The sequence below is a fragment of the Achroia grisella genome, unplaced genomic scaffold (assembly GCF_030625045.1).
Source record: "Achroia grisella isolate CSIRO2021 unplaced genomic scaffold, CSIRO_AGI_Agris_v1 utg640, whole genome shotgun sequence".
Taxonomy (NCBI): Eukaryota; Metazoa; Arthropoda; class Insecta; order Lepidoptera; family Pyralidae; genus Achroia; species Achroia grisella.
This window is the reverse complement of record NW_026712977.1, coordinates 5,425,903-5,443,365: the sequence shown is the minus strand read 5'-3', so window position 1 is coordinate 5,443,365 and position 17,463 is coordinate 5,425,903. Positions and strand designations below refer to the sequence as shown.

The following is a 17,463-nucleotide window of genomic DNA, read 5'->3' as shown; positions in this document are numbered from 1 at the left end:
TAATCGTTTTAGTACCATTGTATACATTACATTAAAATTGATATAAAAATACAGAAAAATTGCCGATTAACGTAAGAAATAAAGCATCACGCAATATACGTTTTAAAATCCGTCTTATCGAAAGATACCTATTATCTGATTTGTCTACACCTTTGATCGGTACAAAAAATAATGACAATCTATAGTTTTACTATTTTACTTTATGTTATATACTCTTTTAGTTTAGTAAACATTTTTTTCAATAAAAATGTGATTTATCTACTCGTATAATGTATTCACACTGCCATCCAATTATCCGAACCACTCCTGCCAAAGATAATTCGCCTACCTAATTAATAAATATTATAATGAGGCTACTTCCAGATAAATTTATGATGACGCTTATTCTGAACAAATTATTATCTATATGCTATAATATTTATTTAAACAAATGTTAAATTTAAGTCCTAATTTCCAAAACACCCGTTTGACCGTAGATAACGATAACGTAGGAATTAAGCTTCTTCAATTAATTATTAATAATATAATAAATAAAAATATTTCATCGTGTGTTACATAATATTTAATAAGGAAAGGAGATTGATAAGTCTTGTATCCTATATAAGTTAACAGCTGAGGTTAATTGGTCACGACAAAGTTGTCAATATTATCTTTGCAACATAAATTATTATTTTAAAAAATGCCTACTTTAAGATTTATGCAATTGCGTCGGTGGTCTAGATGTTTAGCTGGCCGCTTTCTTGCAATGGTCGCGGGTTCATTTCAACAGCACGGTATAAACATTTGTATACATGAGTATGATTGTATGCATTGGTCGACATTTTTTCTACGTGTTTTCTATGTATATTGTGTATTATGTATATACAAAAAATTTATATAAGTATTTCTATCATTTGTCTAGTAGCCACACCCGCTTTATGTAGATGGCGCTGTGAGATTTTATTATATTATTATTATATTCGAATCTTTCGTGTTAACATAATTTTCCAACATACTACTATCAACAATTACGTGAAGAATTAAAAATTGATCGATATACGCCAATGACGCTAATTTGCATATCTAACATCAATCTTGTAATATTTGGTACTTTTGTATCATTAATAAGCATATCGTCAATAAGGTCATATTGTAGTTATTACGCTCGGATACAATATCATAATACAATTGGGACTTTATTACTATTAAGACTAATGAAGTATCATCAACAAACAGAATTATGTTTGATATCTTTTCTACCATATAAGGCAGGTTATTTATGTAAAATCTAAAATTAAAAAAAGATCTAGAATAGATACCTGAGGGATACCACATTATAGTATTTATTTTAACAATTTTCATTCTATTCTGTAATATAATTTTATCATGTTTAGAGCTTTACTTCTAAGACCATAATATTTCAGTTCATGTGTTTCTTGATGAACTCAATCAAATACTTTTGAAAGGTCACAAAATAAACCCATCAACAAATATATAATTCATTAGAGTTTTAGTAGACAAGCGACAGAAGTTGATTTATCCACCATGAAACCAAAGTGTTAACTGTAAAGCAGTTTATTTACTTTAAAGTGTAGCATTTCTGTGAGCATAGTTTTTTCTAACAAAAACTAACTCTTCTTTGTTATTTCTTAAAATATTAATCATATTTTGATCAATAGTCAAATGAACAGAGTAAGTAAAAGTATAGTAACAGTGCTAGAGAATGAATAGTACAACATATTTTTTGGTACAAGATACCTGGTGATTTTTCCAACAAATACTAGAGCACTCATACAAGCTATAGATGTGATAGTCTACAATAAGTGTGAGTTCACTTATATACAATAAGCAATTGTCAATGTGAATTACTTTCGTCAAACAAATTAATTAAGTTTTATTATAAATTATGTTAAATGTCTATTTGAACCCACATGCACTACTTATAATACAAGCTAAAACTGTTGCAATTGTAGAAACTCATAAAAATCTCTCTAATTTATTATTTGTTTCAAACACACATGTTTACTTTCTAGGTTCAGGTAAGTAAATCATTTTACTATACATTATGTCAATAATTTAAAAAAATACAAACTTAAAATATGGCTCTTAATGTGATTCTGTCTTTGTTTTTCTAATGGTAAGACCATTACATGTGTTAAATTATATTCTAATTTGGGTCATGGAACTGGTGTGAACTTGATGGTCACAATATACTGTAGTGCAGAGATTAATGAAACTAATATTTATTTTAATTAATTTAAAACAGCATTTAACAAAATTCTACCACCATAATGGCGATACAACTGATAAGTGTCCCTTAAAGTCATCTTTATCGCAAATTTGGAAATAAATCCAGTTACTTACTTACTACTACATATGCAAGTAATTTGTTTAGTGATTATAAATGTTCTTAAAACTAAGAAGATAGATAATTAAAATAAATATATATAATATAATATATAATATGCAGGTGGAATAGAGTTGTGTAATAAATTATTTTATATGTGAGAGCTACATTCCATACTGAGAAACTAGTGCATATATTTATAAGAAAGAAAGAGCAGTGTTTGTCTCCAACAGTGGTGAGGTCAAAATGCTTTGTTAGTTATTGTATTACTCTGATACTATTATACTTAGATTGCATGGACATATACCTATGAATTTTATAGACATAAAAAGCAGCCACACTGCCAAAAAAGCAAGTTGCTTAGTTGTAGAAATAGGTTATGTTACAACAATAATAATAATGTTATACAATGTATAACACGAAATAAAAAATATTTTTATACTGTTCTATTATAGACTACAGTCAATTATTTCTTTGAAGCTCTATAATTTAAATTATATTTAGGAGTCTAATTTGAAAATACTTTATTGGAAAATAAATATACTTATATTTAGAATTAAACTACTGCGTTAAGTTTGTTTGCAATACCTGGCTAAATTCGTATCCAGCAGCCAACACATTCGAAATACAGAAAGTGTTACACTAATAGGTGAATGTACGCGGTATAAAATTAGAAAAACATTCACGAACGACTATTGTAATCAGTACAAAGTATAAGGGCAAATCATTTTAAATCTAATATTAATTTAAAGTTTTAAAAGTACACAGTTTTTATAGTAATTATATCGAGTATAATTTGGGTCCTATCGGCTCAGTAATTAAGGTAAGTGCTACAGAAATCAGGATCGACATCACTAAAATATCTCATGACTACATAAACACAGTGGTGAATAAAAATAGATTATTATTTACACGATGTAAACAAATAAATTAAGTACATTAATTTACTGACCTTTATTTCCCAAAAAAATTAAAAACACTATACTGCTTTTGCGACCATTGCTTAAACCAAAACCACAGACAAGTTTGCTTTGGGCTTACTTTTACCAACAGAGTGACAATCAAACTGATGGAATGACAGCCAAACAAGGAACAGTGGTATTGTAAACTACATAGATTAATTACAAATTAGGTATATAGATTATACAGAATGTTATTAAATATAAATTTTAGATACTTAGCTGTTATCGGTAGGGGTATAGATCCCAAATTACTAAATAATAATGATAAAGACATTTATTCACATTATAAATGTTATATAAGTCCATTGTTAGTAGTCATTATCATCTTGGATTGTTTTGGAAATTGTATAAACTATATACACTCAATTACGTAAAATAGAGGTAATACAAAATAAGGATCTTAGAAATATACATAGATTAATGTGTTTAAATCTTGTCAATATTTTATAAATAGAATCTGGTACTTTTCCAATTCATGTAAGACTTAATTATTTGATGGGAAAATATTATTTGGAAATCATAGCATAATAATAATGCAGTAATTTACTGATTTATTACATTAATTTCTTACTGTGTATTACTTATGTGAACTACAAAAGCTGTAATAAGTAATAATGAATTTATAATATACACAACAGATACGTCTGATTTTTTATATATTTTCTGATGGATCAAAATCTGAACTCTACTAATATACGCGGCATATTATGACTCATTGACTTATATACTACATAGCTCAAAATACATCTATTTACACAGTGGAAGCGTATGCAATTTTTAACACTTTGAAATATATACAAGATAGAAGAGTAAGATCTACCTTAAAATAAGCTGAAGGGATAATTTATGTATATAAGAAAAATGTTATACTGATATAATTTTTTTTTTAAAAACCATAGTGTTCTAAATTAAAATATACATCTAAAATTATATTACAACTAAATAGGATTCACATGGGAAGTTTGCATCTCATTTGTATAAAATATCATATAATGATAAATAGAATATGATGTTGGTTTAATAAGTTTATACAATAAAGAAGAAATACCCTACCTCCATGCCATCCATCCTAAAAAACACTGAAATTTACCAACTTATATATGGCTTCATGCTTAATTTCATAAGGACACGTTTTATCGGTTGACATGATACCTACGACTATCTTTTACCATCGCACTGCTCACCATCGACAAGGAATTCATCCCCACACGCTAGATTTCGGACAATAAGGTTTCAGAGGAGGTCCTTCCGCGTACACTTAGATTGTGGAATGAACTACCTGCCGAGGTTTTCTTACGAAACTACAGGATAGAGTTTTTTAATATTGGTGTATTAAGGTTTCTTAAGCACGTAAGCATGTAACATCCCCCGTAGGGTATGATAACTATTTGCAATCAGATGATCCGCATGATAGTTTGCCACCATAGTAGTATGAAAAAATTATAAGGACACTCTAGTGGTAGTAATTAAAAGCTAACCTACACATAAGTTTCTGATTTTTCACATCCATGTTGGTAAGCTTGCAGCACTATAAGTGTATAATGAAATTATTTAGCTATACTGAATTTCCAGGGCCGTAAAACTACTTTATTAAAAAAAAGTTTCCAACAGTCTATCAATCAATACTACCTACTCTTACTCTTAAAGATTACAGTAAGTACATCTGATTACTCTTCTGCGGGATTCTGACCAGTTTTTATAGTTTTGTTACAAGTACATATTCCAAGTATTTCTTTATTAAATTACTGTTTTTAAACATTGTTGTTTCGTATATATATACTATTCTTTAGACTTCATGAATTTTTAATTTAATAGCGTTGTGTTTGTTTTTGCAGAAGCTGTCTGATGGTCCTTAGCGAAAATGGGGAGGTATGTTCTAAGCGTTTTGTTAATTACACAATTACTAAAACTTATTTTTCGCGGTGAATATTACATACACAATTTATTAGAGTATTTATTGATAGGTTTATATGAACCTCCGATTAAGGAATAGCGTTGGTAATATCAGCTTTTATTCTTGGGACATAAGAATATGGCGGCCGTTAAAGGATTATAAATGCTACATTATATGACTAAATCTGACTTCAAAATCGTTTATGTATTATATTTATTGAGTTCCATTTTATTTTAAAATACTTGCTCAACCCATAAATATGTATTTTCATTGGATACTATGTTTTGTCACTGGCTACAGTTATAGTCCTTTGTTTGTAATTTTCTAAACCGACAGCGTTACAAATTTGTATTTACAATAATGTATATGACAAAATGGAAGCTAAGTTCACATTAAATACAAGCCAATATAGGTTTGCCTTTCACAAAACAATATTAACTGTATCTTGAAGCTGTACCTTTCTTAATACTATCACTCATTAACTCTAATAGATATTCATATAAAATAGTATGTATCTTTTGTTAATTATAACAAAATGTTACTGAACATTAACCTCTTATGTACATTATATTATTTGTTTAGAGCTTTATGAATATTATTTATTGTATTACTTGATTTTATTTTTATTTGGCATTTTTTTAGCATACCTTCAGATTTATTTCGAGTTTATATTAGAGTATATCTTGATACAGTGTTATTGTACCCATAGTGCATAAATTAGTGATGTCTGTATTCTTTTATTTAATGTAGATTCTTTTGAAAATATTGAGTTAAAATTTAATTTAAATTAGTTTGTTGTTAGAATTTTTTTTTTATTATATTCATATATAATATCCATCATTATAATTAGATATTATTTCCTCACATATTTCACTTATGTGGTATGTGTAAATATAGATGAATTGGTAAAAGTTTAGGTTCATATTAACATTTTTTACCCCTTACAATGGCATCACAGTCATTTTTTGTGTATCCTGAATAGGATAAAATAATTAGAGTAGTTGATATGATAATTTCCATAGGTATCTTCAAAAGATCCCTGATTAAATTAGTTCATCTCCCTATAGATCAAATATTTATTTATTTAAACTTTAATGCACACAATTTTAAAGTACATATGGCGGACTTAACAGCATGCGGCATTATCTACCAGTGAACCATGGATTTTACTAAGAATAATTGTTGGTGGTGCAAATATAAATATATTGAATAATACACATACAAATATATATGAATATATAGCTACATATGTATATGCACATACATAAATATATTTCTAATAATCAAACAATGAAAGATCATGTACTGCCACTAATAAATGAATAAAAAAACAAGGAGGAAACAGGACACAAAGAAAAGGTTACAAGTTCAAATAATGTTCCCATGATTTACATTTGAAAGAAAATCTACTCCTGGCGGTTTTTATATGAAGGGGTAAGCCCTTCCAAAGTTTATAATGTAGCCCTTTTTTCGGAAATTGGGGTACATTTGATGATTACACAATGTCCCACAACTCGGAGTGCCTTTTGGCATAGGCGTCCTCTAGCTCTCTCCACTGAACTCTGTCTTCCGCAACCCTTTTCCAGAACAATACCAGAGTCAGGTTGAGTTGTTTCAAAGTTTAATATCACGTAAAAACAAAGATGTTTAGGATGGGCGTTATTTTCAAAAGTTTAGATGCATTTCTTTTACCTTCCAATTTTCCTATCATTACTCTTGCAAAGACCACGCCTTAAGACCAGACCCGCGACGATCCTAATATATGGTTAAAAAGGAGTAGTGAAATTAAGCATTTAGTGAAGCACATGCTAACAAATAACCTTGTAACTGAGTACATTGAAATCCTCACAGCATCGAAAGGTATGACTGACATATAACCCTTAGATGCTTCCACTTTTCCCTAACAAGTAGAAATAAAGACTACACTGGATAATCTGGGTTTTCACTGTGTATACTATACATAAAGGATGGGCATTTTACAAACACGTCATTTATAAAAGACATTGCACATTATGAAACTGTAGGTGACACTGTAAGCATCATTACTAGATTTTAGTAATGCAATAGTTATTTTGATTGTAATATTTAAGATCAAATTTAATTAACATGTTAAAGACCACATGCCCATTCTGCACTCTGCAACAAAAGTAAACTTACTAGTTGGGGCCAGGGGACCACCTGTGGGGGCACTTTAATTGAAATAAATTTATTTAAACATATTTCAAAAATAATATATGCATTTAACAATAAAAAATTGTCGGTCCCTTTGTGAGAAATAAGATTATTCAAAATGTTAAACATTTTTCTCTACATCATAACAAATGGTATGTTGCAAATAATTTTATGCTCATTAGCTGTGTCTTACTACTGTTAACAAAAATAAAACAGTAACTATAACTGAAACAACTAAACAGTGCTATCTACTACTATTCTATTAATAAAATAGTAGATATCTTGAATAATTTTGATAAAAATAATTATTTCATTCCTGTTTGTGTTCACATGTTTTTAACCTAAAGGTTGACTGTAATTAAAAATATATACTGTGCAACTTTAACTTTATACTCTCTTTAAGATTTCACATTTTATATCTAAAAAAACAAATATAAAGTTCTCATCTGTTCTACTTCAAAACTAGAAACATTCAGAGAAAAAAACTGTTATTTAAATGTGTATGAAAAAAAATCGAATGGATGTTAAAATTTTGTCTCTCACATCTTGTAGATTAGAAAGTTTTACAACATTAAAGTTTTTACTATAGTTTTTTGGCCTCCTAACACTCTAAATTCCTCAGAAAGGGATCTGTCCCTTATTATTACTCTTTATCATCCCTCACATTCATCATTATTTAAAAAGTAGCCATGAGCTTATTATCCAGCCACAGTGTTACTGCAGTACGGTGCAGTGCAGTTAATGGTTTTCTTTTACTTTGAATTTATTACTTCATGTTATTTTCATTTTGTTACCTACTAAAGTGGGTACTTCGCGAAAAAGTAGTCTATACATGTCATTCTAGCCAGAGTGAATTGTGCATCAAGAAATATGTGTTTTAGTGAGTATATAATATTGGCGACGAGAGAAAATAGTGGAAAAATGCAATAAAGTGATTATTGTCTAACTAATTACATAAATAACAATAATGGTCATACAATATAACGAATTTGATATAGCATATTTTGATGTAAATATTATTAAATCATGTAGTACAAATACACCAGTACTCGATGCAATAGTGCCAATGGATATTAATAAACACAGGTGAATCAGAGAATGTCTTCTCAGAGCACAAATAAGAATAATGAGAATGTTTTCATTGTGGAGAACCGCAACTCGGTTCAACTGAAGTAAATGCCATCATTGTGGGAAAATTGATCATAGGGTGGCAGCCTGTTTATTGAAGTCCAGCCAAGGTAAGAAGTATAATTCAGAATACAATGTAATTAAATAAATGGACTATGATAAGGGACAGACAACACAATTCTTATTATATATAGATAGAAACAAATTTTGAAGCCTGGTTTAGGCATATACACTAGACCAGTAGTGATATTACACAAAAAGAGGGTTCTGTACCAAAGTTCCTTAAAAGTAGACTCATTCTATTTGCAACTAGAGAAAGAGTATGATGTATTTAAAGATACAGATTGGTTTAAGAGAAGTTACTAAAACCTACTGCACATTCTGAATGAACTACCCCAATAGTCTCAGTATTAAAAGCTGGTCAGGTACTTTTGTGTGGAGATTCACAGTGAAAGCAGCTACTAATACAGATACATGCCGTTTACCTACACTCAATGAAGCTTTTGTGTAGCTTCAGGTGGAGTAATATTCTTAAAAATTGTTTTAGAGCAAGCATACACAAGTGGCTGTCGATAATAACAGAGCTTGCTTACAGTATGTACATTTAAAGCATTGTACAAAGTAAAGTTAGCCTTGGTGTCAAAGCTTGTCCTGGTATTTTTCAATGGATGATAACTTCATTATTGTCAGGAATATCAGGAATAGCTTCTGTTAGACAATATCTTTATTTTTGGTAAAGACATTAACATACACAATGCAAGACTAGAGATGATGTTACAGAGGTTCAAACAAGCTGGTCTAAGAGTGAATAAAGAAAATGTAGTATGTAGTAAATACATATACATCTATATAAAGATGCATTGAGAAGCCACCTGCATCAAAAAATATTAAGGAATTACAGGCATTTCTAGTACTAATTTATTTTTTATGATAGATATTTATCTCATAAGGCAACCATTTCTGAAGCTTTATATTAGAGAAAGGCTCCAAATAGAATTGGAAGATGCTGAGGTCACTATGATAGCACCAAGAATTTAATTATGTCTTGCGATGCTTCTCAGTATGGACTGGTGCTGTTCTGGACAGGAACTGTACAATGGTATGTATGGTGGAAACTATGCTCAGATTAATAAGACTTGCTGCTATTGTTTTTGGTTTTAAGAAATTCCATCAATACATAAATGGACGGGAAGTGATAATTAAAATAGATCTAGGACGTGTATTGAGGAAGATGGTAAACAATTTCAACAAATATTATAATAAGAATGTTATTTTCCTATCTGACTTTTATTCCAATATATATAATTCCTAAACTAAACTAGGTTAAGATTGTTCATTATTTTATTATTTTTACTTACTTTTATCGATTTTGTTAAAAGTGGCGTCACTGTCTATCTCGCTCACTCATGGCAAACATGTCCACTATCTATCTCTCTCATCATTTTGCCGTAAAATTAAGAACCTACCAAAAGCTTGTGCGAATAAAAAATATTCAAACTGAGTAAAATGGGTTAGCAAAAATCGAGTTACTTGAGGTTTTTATTTTTTTACTCGTTTTTTTTAAATATATTACAAGTATTGTCCAATTTTAGAATCCTGATTAAATGTGCGAATTTTTAATGTCACTCGCCAAGCCACATTAGTACATTTTTTTAAAGGAGGGCTTTTCAAAGTCGATAACTTTTAAATTCATAGTTTAACAAAATAGTCTTAATTCTAGAAAATTTTGAGCAATTGTGTCATTATTTATTACTGTGGTTCTAGAAATGTTCTTTAGGGATTGTTATAAACCTATTCTCAGACCTACTCAATATATAGTCGTATTTTTAATTAGACGAAGTCAACTGACGTTTACTGTGTTGTCAGTATTTATTGAAATAAAAATAGTGTTGTGACAAAGTAAATAATTGAAAAAACTCCTGATAGTACGAGATCCCGCTGCAGAATCAGTGTACTCATCGAGTGTTTGCTGAAAACCAAATTTTTACACATATTTATCACTAGCTGTACCCGCGACTTCGTCCGCGTAAAATAGTGACCTTGAGCAAATAATAAAAAATATATATTAATAATCTAACCCAATAAAAAACGTTTCATCGTTCTAGCTTCAAAAATGAAATTTCCATAGATAATTCCATACAATTCAATCAACAGCCAAAAACTAAGTTTCAAACTACTATCTTTAAAATGAAGATACTTCCATACATACCATACATACATTACATCTCCCCTTTCAACCCCTTATGACCCTTTTTCTTGTTTTTTTTAATGCTACTTATATTAGTGTCATCATGTACCAATGATAAGATGTCGCTATACTGTAACCATTTATGGCCGAGTCCTGTGGCGGTAGGTACTGATATTTTCTCAACAGCCTAAAAAATGGGTTTCAAGTTTCTAGCTTTAAAATAACAATACATGCATACAACATTTTAACTCCCCTTTTGACCCTTACAACCCATTTTCGTTAATTATATTTAATCAATACGCAAAAAAATAAGATTGAAGCTTAAACTTTTAAAATATTCCTCTTTCAGTCTCTTATAACCCTTTTTAGCATTAAAAAGTAACCTATGTCCTATCTCAAGATCTAGACTTTAAATTTCATTTAAATCAGTTCAGAAGTTTTGGCTTTTAATACAGACAGACAGAGTCACTTTCACTTTCATAATATTAGTAAGGTATTTATTAAATAAACTGACCCAAAAAAGCGTAAGAAAAAAGCTTCATCGTTCTAGCTTCAAATATGACGAATTTCCATAAAAACTTTTATCTGCTATTTTATTTTACCCCTTGAATGGTGACAATGTGATATTTACAAATTTAAATGTCATATTTATTTATATTTAATAAACAGTTTAAACATTTCTTTAAATTCTTTTGAAAATTGGTGGTCCAGTTGGCCAATAACATAATAAATTTGTTAAATCAAATTAATAGATGTGATATTCTAAATTGCAAACTATCCCTCTACTTGCTCGAACCATATCTCTGACTCTACTGGCCAGAATGGAGAAACGCGTATTCCGAACCTGAATAGCTCGGATGGAACGGTAGATGTTGTTTCTACCAGGGAAATGTTGTTCATATGTATTGACAACATTTTTAATATTATATGTTGTTTTATTCTTCAAAAATATTAATAATATGTTCTTACGATCTTGTCCAAGAGCAGGGTCATCAGTTATAGGCTATACCAGGATTATATTTATGTATTTATAAAATAAAATTGCAGAGCAAACGTTTATTCATTTAAATTCATAAGGAGACAACGGATTGACAATAATCAGTTGCGCGCGCAACATCGCATGTGCGCTGCTTATACAAATGACATATATGTTTATTTATGACATATGAGCGTTAATAAGTCGCATATCTAGTACAATACTGGTGTAATTCAGAAATTAAAAATTTTTGAAAATAGACTTAATAACACAATTATAAAGTAGACTTTCCAAAATATCTAATTTTTTAGTTAAGCCATTATTATAATAAGTGTGTATTCAACCGCATAAAGATAACCTTGCATTACCATTTTCAACCCCTTACAACCCTTTTTTCGCATTAAAAAGTAGCCTATGTCCTTCCTCGGCGTCTAGACTATATGGGTACCAAATTTCATTTAAATCAGTTCAGTAGTTTTGGCGTGAAAGCGAGACAGACAGACAGACAGACAGAGTTACTTTCGCATTTATAATATTAGTAAGGATTAGGAGAATTTATATCTACCAGGTTGCCTATCAAAATGTGGCCGCTAGTATTTTTAATTAAATTATTAATAATTCATAATCCGTAGGAAATTTCATTGACTTGTTTTTTCAGTAAAATGTCGTTCACTTTACGGCAACATCTATAAAGACTGTGAAAAATCATGGTTGCCGTTGCGCACCTGGCCGCACCTCTTCGCAGCCAGGTGTACACAGGTATGATTTTATTACATTTATACACCCACAACGTACATTCATAATTTACATATATATCAAATTAAAGCTAATTTTTTTCTGTTTATTATCATATACGGTTGCCTAATTAAATCTGGCCGCGAATAAGGGTTGCTGGCTATTAAATATAGTAAATATTAAAAGTAGAGTGAAAGAGAGCTAGCGCGTAACACCACTAGTCAAACGAGGATAGCGATTGCCAGCTGTCGGACAGTTTAAAGCCATTGCGCATGCGTCAGATGCTAGTGTTCTCAATGGATCAGTTGCGACTTTTATTCTAAGTTAAAAACCACGCTGTTTTGGAGTACGTAATACACAACATAATATATTGCTGTTTCATTTGTGCATCGAAAAATTATCAATCTCATCAGTGCGAAATAAAATTTATAAAGATGAAGCCGTGTTTTCTGTGCGACAAAAAATGCAATGTACTAGACTTTGATAATGCTTCATTTAAAAAGTGTCCTCTAATGTTATTGTTTCGTCGTAAGAAAAAATTTAATTTTTTATTTTGAAAAGAAAGACGTTTCTTTTGGAGTATTTATTATTTTGAGGCGTACCTACTATTGTTTGAATCGGAGGTTGAGAACAGTAGCATTTGACGCATGCGCAATGGTTTTAAACTGTCCGACAGCTGGCAATCGCTATCCTCGTTTGACTAGTGGTGTTACGCGCTAGCTCTCTTTCACTCTACTTTTAATATTTACTATATTTAATAGCCAGCAACCCTTATTTGCGGCCAGATTTAATTAGGCAACCGTATATGATAATAAACAGAAAAAAATTAGCTTTAATTTGATATATAAATTATGAATGTACGTTGTGGGTGTATAAATGTAATAAAATCATACCTGTGTACACCTGGCTGCGAAGAGGTGCGGCCAGGTGCGCAACGGCAACCATGATTTTTCACAGTCTTTATAGATGTTGCCGTAAAGTGAACGACATTTTACTGAAAAAAACAAGTCAATGAAATTTCTTACGGATTATGAATTATTAATAATTTAATTAAAAATACTAGCGGCCAAATTTTGATAGGCAACCTGGTAGATATAAATTCTCCTAATGATAAATATGTGTAAAAATTTGGTTTTCAGCAAACACTCGATGAGTACACTGATTCTGCAGCGGGATCTCGGACTATGAATGAATGGAATTGCTTCGATTGTCTAGTCTAGTGAATAGTTAGTGTGCCGAACTGCCGATATCGGGTACCGGGTTCGAATTTTAGCCGTTCTTTATACATACCAACGAGTTTTCGATGATTATGTTCCTATAGTATCTACCTATACTGAATATCGGGTATTTTAAACAAAAAGAAAAATATCGCGAGGAAACTTTTAATACTGTCCTATTTTCAATACATCATGTAGTTGAAACTATAGATGTATAATATATAACATAGTATAGTTAGGTAATGAAAATAAAAAACATCGCTTATTACAAAATTAGTCTTTATTCATCATCAGATAAAAAAATCATCACAATCGCTTTCGGTGACATTAATTATAAATCTGTCTGAAAAATTGTCAATAATTTATCTTTGAAACTGTGTTTCGGTCCACATTTCTCCGGAGACTTAAATTTCATTTCATTTTCAATTCATTTTCTTTGTATTCTTTTAATACATTGTAGACTGAGGTCACACCAATTCCCAAAATGCCTGCTGTTTTTGAAATACATTCTTTTTTTTTCGGGAGCCTCAATAGGTAATAGTGAAGCAGCTTTCTCCTCAAATACATGTTTGTACACGTTTTGTATCATAAGGTTTTCGGTAACGCTTAAAGCAATCCGTGGTTTCTTCTCTCTTGGAGACAAGCTATGGCTTGACGTGCTTGGTTGAGGATCCATATTGTTTGTTGAAAACAATATAGCAACAAATAAACACAACAATTACTACAAACACAACGTAAGGAAAAACTTAACAAAACAGAGCGCAAAAAAAACATTCGTGCTCTCAGACCAGAGGTTAGAAGACGAATTACGAACAAAATGGCGGCAGACGCGCGCGACATTGATCGATGTTGGCACGGCTTAATACAAAGCGCGCGGCTACAAGAGCCGCGCGCTTTGTATTAAGCCGTCAAAAAACTGATTGTAGTTACATACCACTAGTAACTTATATCAAAACACTTTTATACAATTTTATTGTAAAATAGAAATAATATTATTTTGTAGTTTAAAATGATTAACTATTCACACTCATTATTCATTCATCTGACCGAGAACTGAACGCATCACTATTACTTTAAATATGGCAACATTATTTTACAAAGTGACATTAGCTACTGTCAGTTAGCTTTGTCTAATTAAAAATACGACTATACATATAAACTTTTATCAAAATCGGTCAAGCGGATTCGGAGGAGTTTAAACACGAAACCTGTGACCCGATAATTTCATATATTAGATTACATAGGCTAATTATTTTACAAATAAGATACATCCTATAAATAGTTTAATAGGCTATTTGCAGTGTTTCACTACAAAGAGCTTGTCAAAATATTACAAGAAAATAATATATCTTTTCTAAGTAATAAAATCTATGCTGTATATACAGGTGCAAAACATATTGACTTCAACAAATGGCATCAAAATCTGTATTGAATTAGAAAAAATCACTTTGTTAATAAGTGGCCTTTTCTAATTAACACAGAAAACAAGCATTATATTTCTAGAATATTTACTTTGATAATAGTCTGAGCAGAAATGTAGATAATAATATCCCATTTGTATACATTAACTTGTGTTAAAGAACTTCATAATGAACTTGAACCACGTATGCATACATGCACTTATATGTTTAGGAGCCAACGGAATATCCGTACAACTGGTTTATCTGTAACTTTATGCTGAGTTGGTTGCCTATTTACCTTTGCGACACATAAAACTACCTACATTTCTTTTATTTGTATATTTATTTTATTATTACATGTGTACATTTTAGGTTGTGTTTGTAATTGGTCAATCCCATCAAAAACATAAATGTGAAATGATAGCCGAGTTTAATATTATGATATATGCCTTGATTGTTGACTTCTACGACAAAAGAGATGAGATCTAAATGGGTGCCAAGTTCAATGGTCTGTCCTGAAATGTATTTATAACAATATAAAATATCATTTCTTCTTATAACTTAGGATAATATACCGTAGCCTAAGGTCTAACTTGGCCAGTTCTCATATACCAATTATTACTTTCGATTGCTAGTTACTACTAATAATAAAATAGGAACCGACAAGTAACATGTTTAGAACTTGCGAAGGCTACAGTATATTTCGTATATGAAAACTAGCCAAGTTAGACCTTAGGCTACAGTATATTATACTAAGTTATAAGAAGAAATGATATTTTATATTGTTATAAATACATTTCAGGACAGACCATTGAACTTGTCAACAATCAAGGCATATATCATAATATTAAACTCGGCTATCATTTCACATTTATGTTTTTGATGGGATATCATTACTTTTTGTACATAAATTATACGAGGTACTTATTTATAACTAAATTAATACCAATTATTTTTGATAAATTCCTGTATTTTCATATATTTACGGGGTATAATTGTCTTTTTTTTGTGTTATTTTCTATATTTTCTTGTAACTTTTAAATGTTCAAGTGCAATGCCAATTCAGTATCAGGAATTTTTGGGCAAATCGGGGCGGTATAACATCCACAGATGGTTGTACTCTACAATAGAGCTCTCGTGACTTGGATCTAAATTGTTAAGACGTACTCCATCTAAGGTTTTAACTCTGGAGATTCCAACGTAAGCCTGCCCTTTATTAAATATAGAGGAGCCTATGTTGAGAAGAGGACTGCCAAAACTAAGGCCTTGTGATTTGTGGATAGTAATAGCATATGTTAAGCAAATACGGAATTGTTCTCTGTCAACATATACATTATTTAATATCTGAAACTTGGTATTGACACGTTATAGTTCGTAAAGACAATTATGTAACAAATTGACTGTTATCTATTGAATTCTCAAGAAAACAATTTGTTACCAATGAGTTCTCATTCTCGAGTTAACTATACATTCCTACTTATAACTATACTAAAATTGTTATTAATTTTTGGTTTAAACTATTGTCTATACCATACGTATTTACTAAAATAATGTAATAATAATATAATCACAAATATATAAGTATAATTTAAGAAAACTATGAATTTCGTAGCATAAATCGCAACCTTATAGGTTAGATATCGAGAAACAAAACATTGAGACATGAGGGCGGCTCCCATTCGCTCGGACAGGTTCTCGTCAACATTTTATCGCACCGCTCCCACACGGCGCCGCGGCGCCCTATACCGAAATGCCTATTATTTAATAATTATTTATAAAAATAATGATCTTACACTATCGATGTGCGCTAAATATTGAAACAATAATTAATACCAAATCTCAGTTAATAACATAATAAATATGAAATTCGACTATACTCCTAGTTATAAGTACGAGTATATTTTAGACAGAATCTAAATTATAGCAACTAGTGTTTACCGCTCAATGCGATATTTGAAGTTTGCTAGTTATCGACACTGATGTAAAGGGGTCTACGTAAATTGGTAATGATCGACGTTTTCATACAATATTACTTTAGTCCAGTACAAGATGAGCTATTTTGCCAGGGATCAATGTCAATTGGTGGCTATCGACGTTTTCATAGAATTTTAGTATTCGTCCAGTATAAGTTGAAATAAAATCAATTAAAGTGAAAAATTATAGTAAAATGATAACAATTTACCAGTTTCAGTTTTCTTCCATGTTTTTTTTTTCATATTGATGTAACAGAATATTTTATTTTTGTTAGGAAAGTGCAAGCTCAACGGAAATTTGCACAGGGCGCATATATGCCACCCCTACACCAAACAAATCACATTGTAGAACGTCGTGCGGATATGGTAGGTGGTAAAGATGACCAAAGATCATCTACCACTTACAATAGTATTTCGGCAAATTCGTTACTGGATCTGGTGTCATTTGCAAGTGAGTATTGTAATAATACTGAGGATAGATTCGAAATCAGC

General features: G+C 30.5%; 2 protein-coding genes across 6 annotated transcripts in view; one reads left to right on the top strand and one right to left on the bottom strand.

The window, feature by feature from the left end:
- Positions 1-3,341, bottom strand: part of LOC131849362 (F-actin-monooxygenase Mical) — a 52,296-nt gene extending 48,955 nt beyond the window's left edge. For all 5 annotated transcript variants that reach the window (XM_059199429.1, XM_059199431.1, XM_059199432.1 and 2 more), the window contains exon 1: positions 3,279-3,341. The gene's annotated coding sequence lies outside the window, so the exon portion shown is untranslated. The remainder of the gene's footprint in view (positions 1-3,278) is intronic.
- A 1,587-nt stretch (positions 3,342-4,928) lies between these two features.
- Positions 4,929-17,463, top strand: part of LOC131849142 (protein Jumonji) — a 30,683-nt gene continuing 18,148 nt past the window's right edge. Inside the window, exons 1-3 of the mRNA XM_059199136.1 lie at positions 4,929-5,001; positions 5,124-5,157; positions 17,247-17,422. Of these exons, the coding sequence (XP_059055119.1) occupies positions 5,150-5,157; positions 17,247-17,422 (184 nt within the window). The 5' untranslated portion in view covers positions 4,929-5,001; positions 5,124-5,149. The remainder of the gene's footprint in view (positions 5,002-5,123; positions 5,158-17,246; positions 17,423-17,463) is intronic.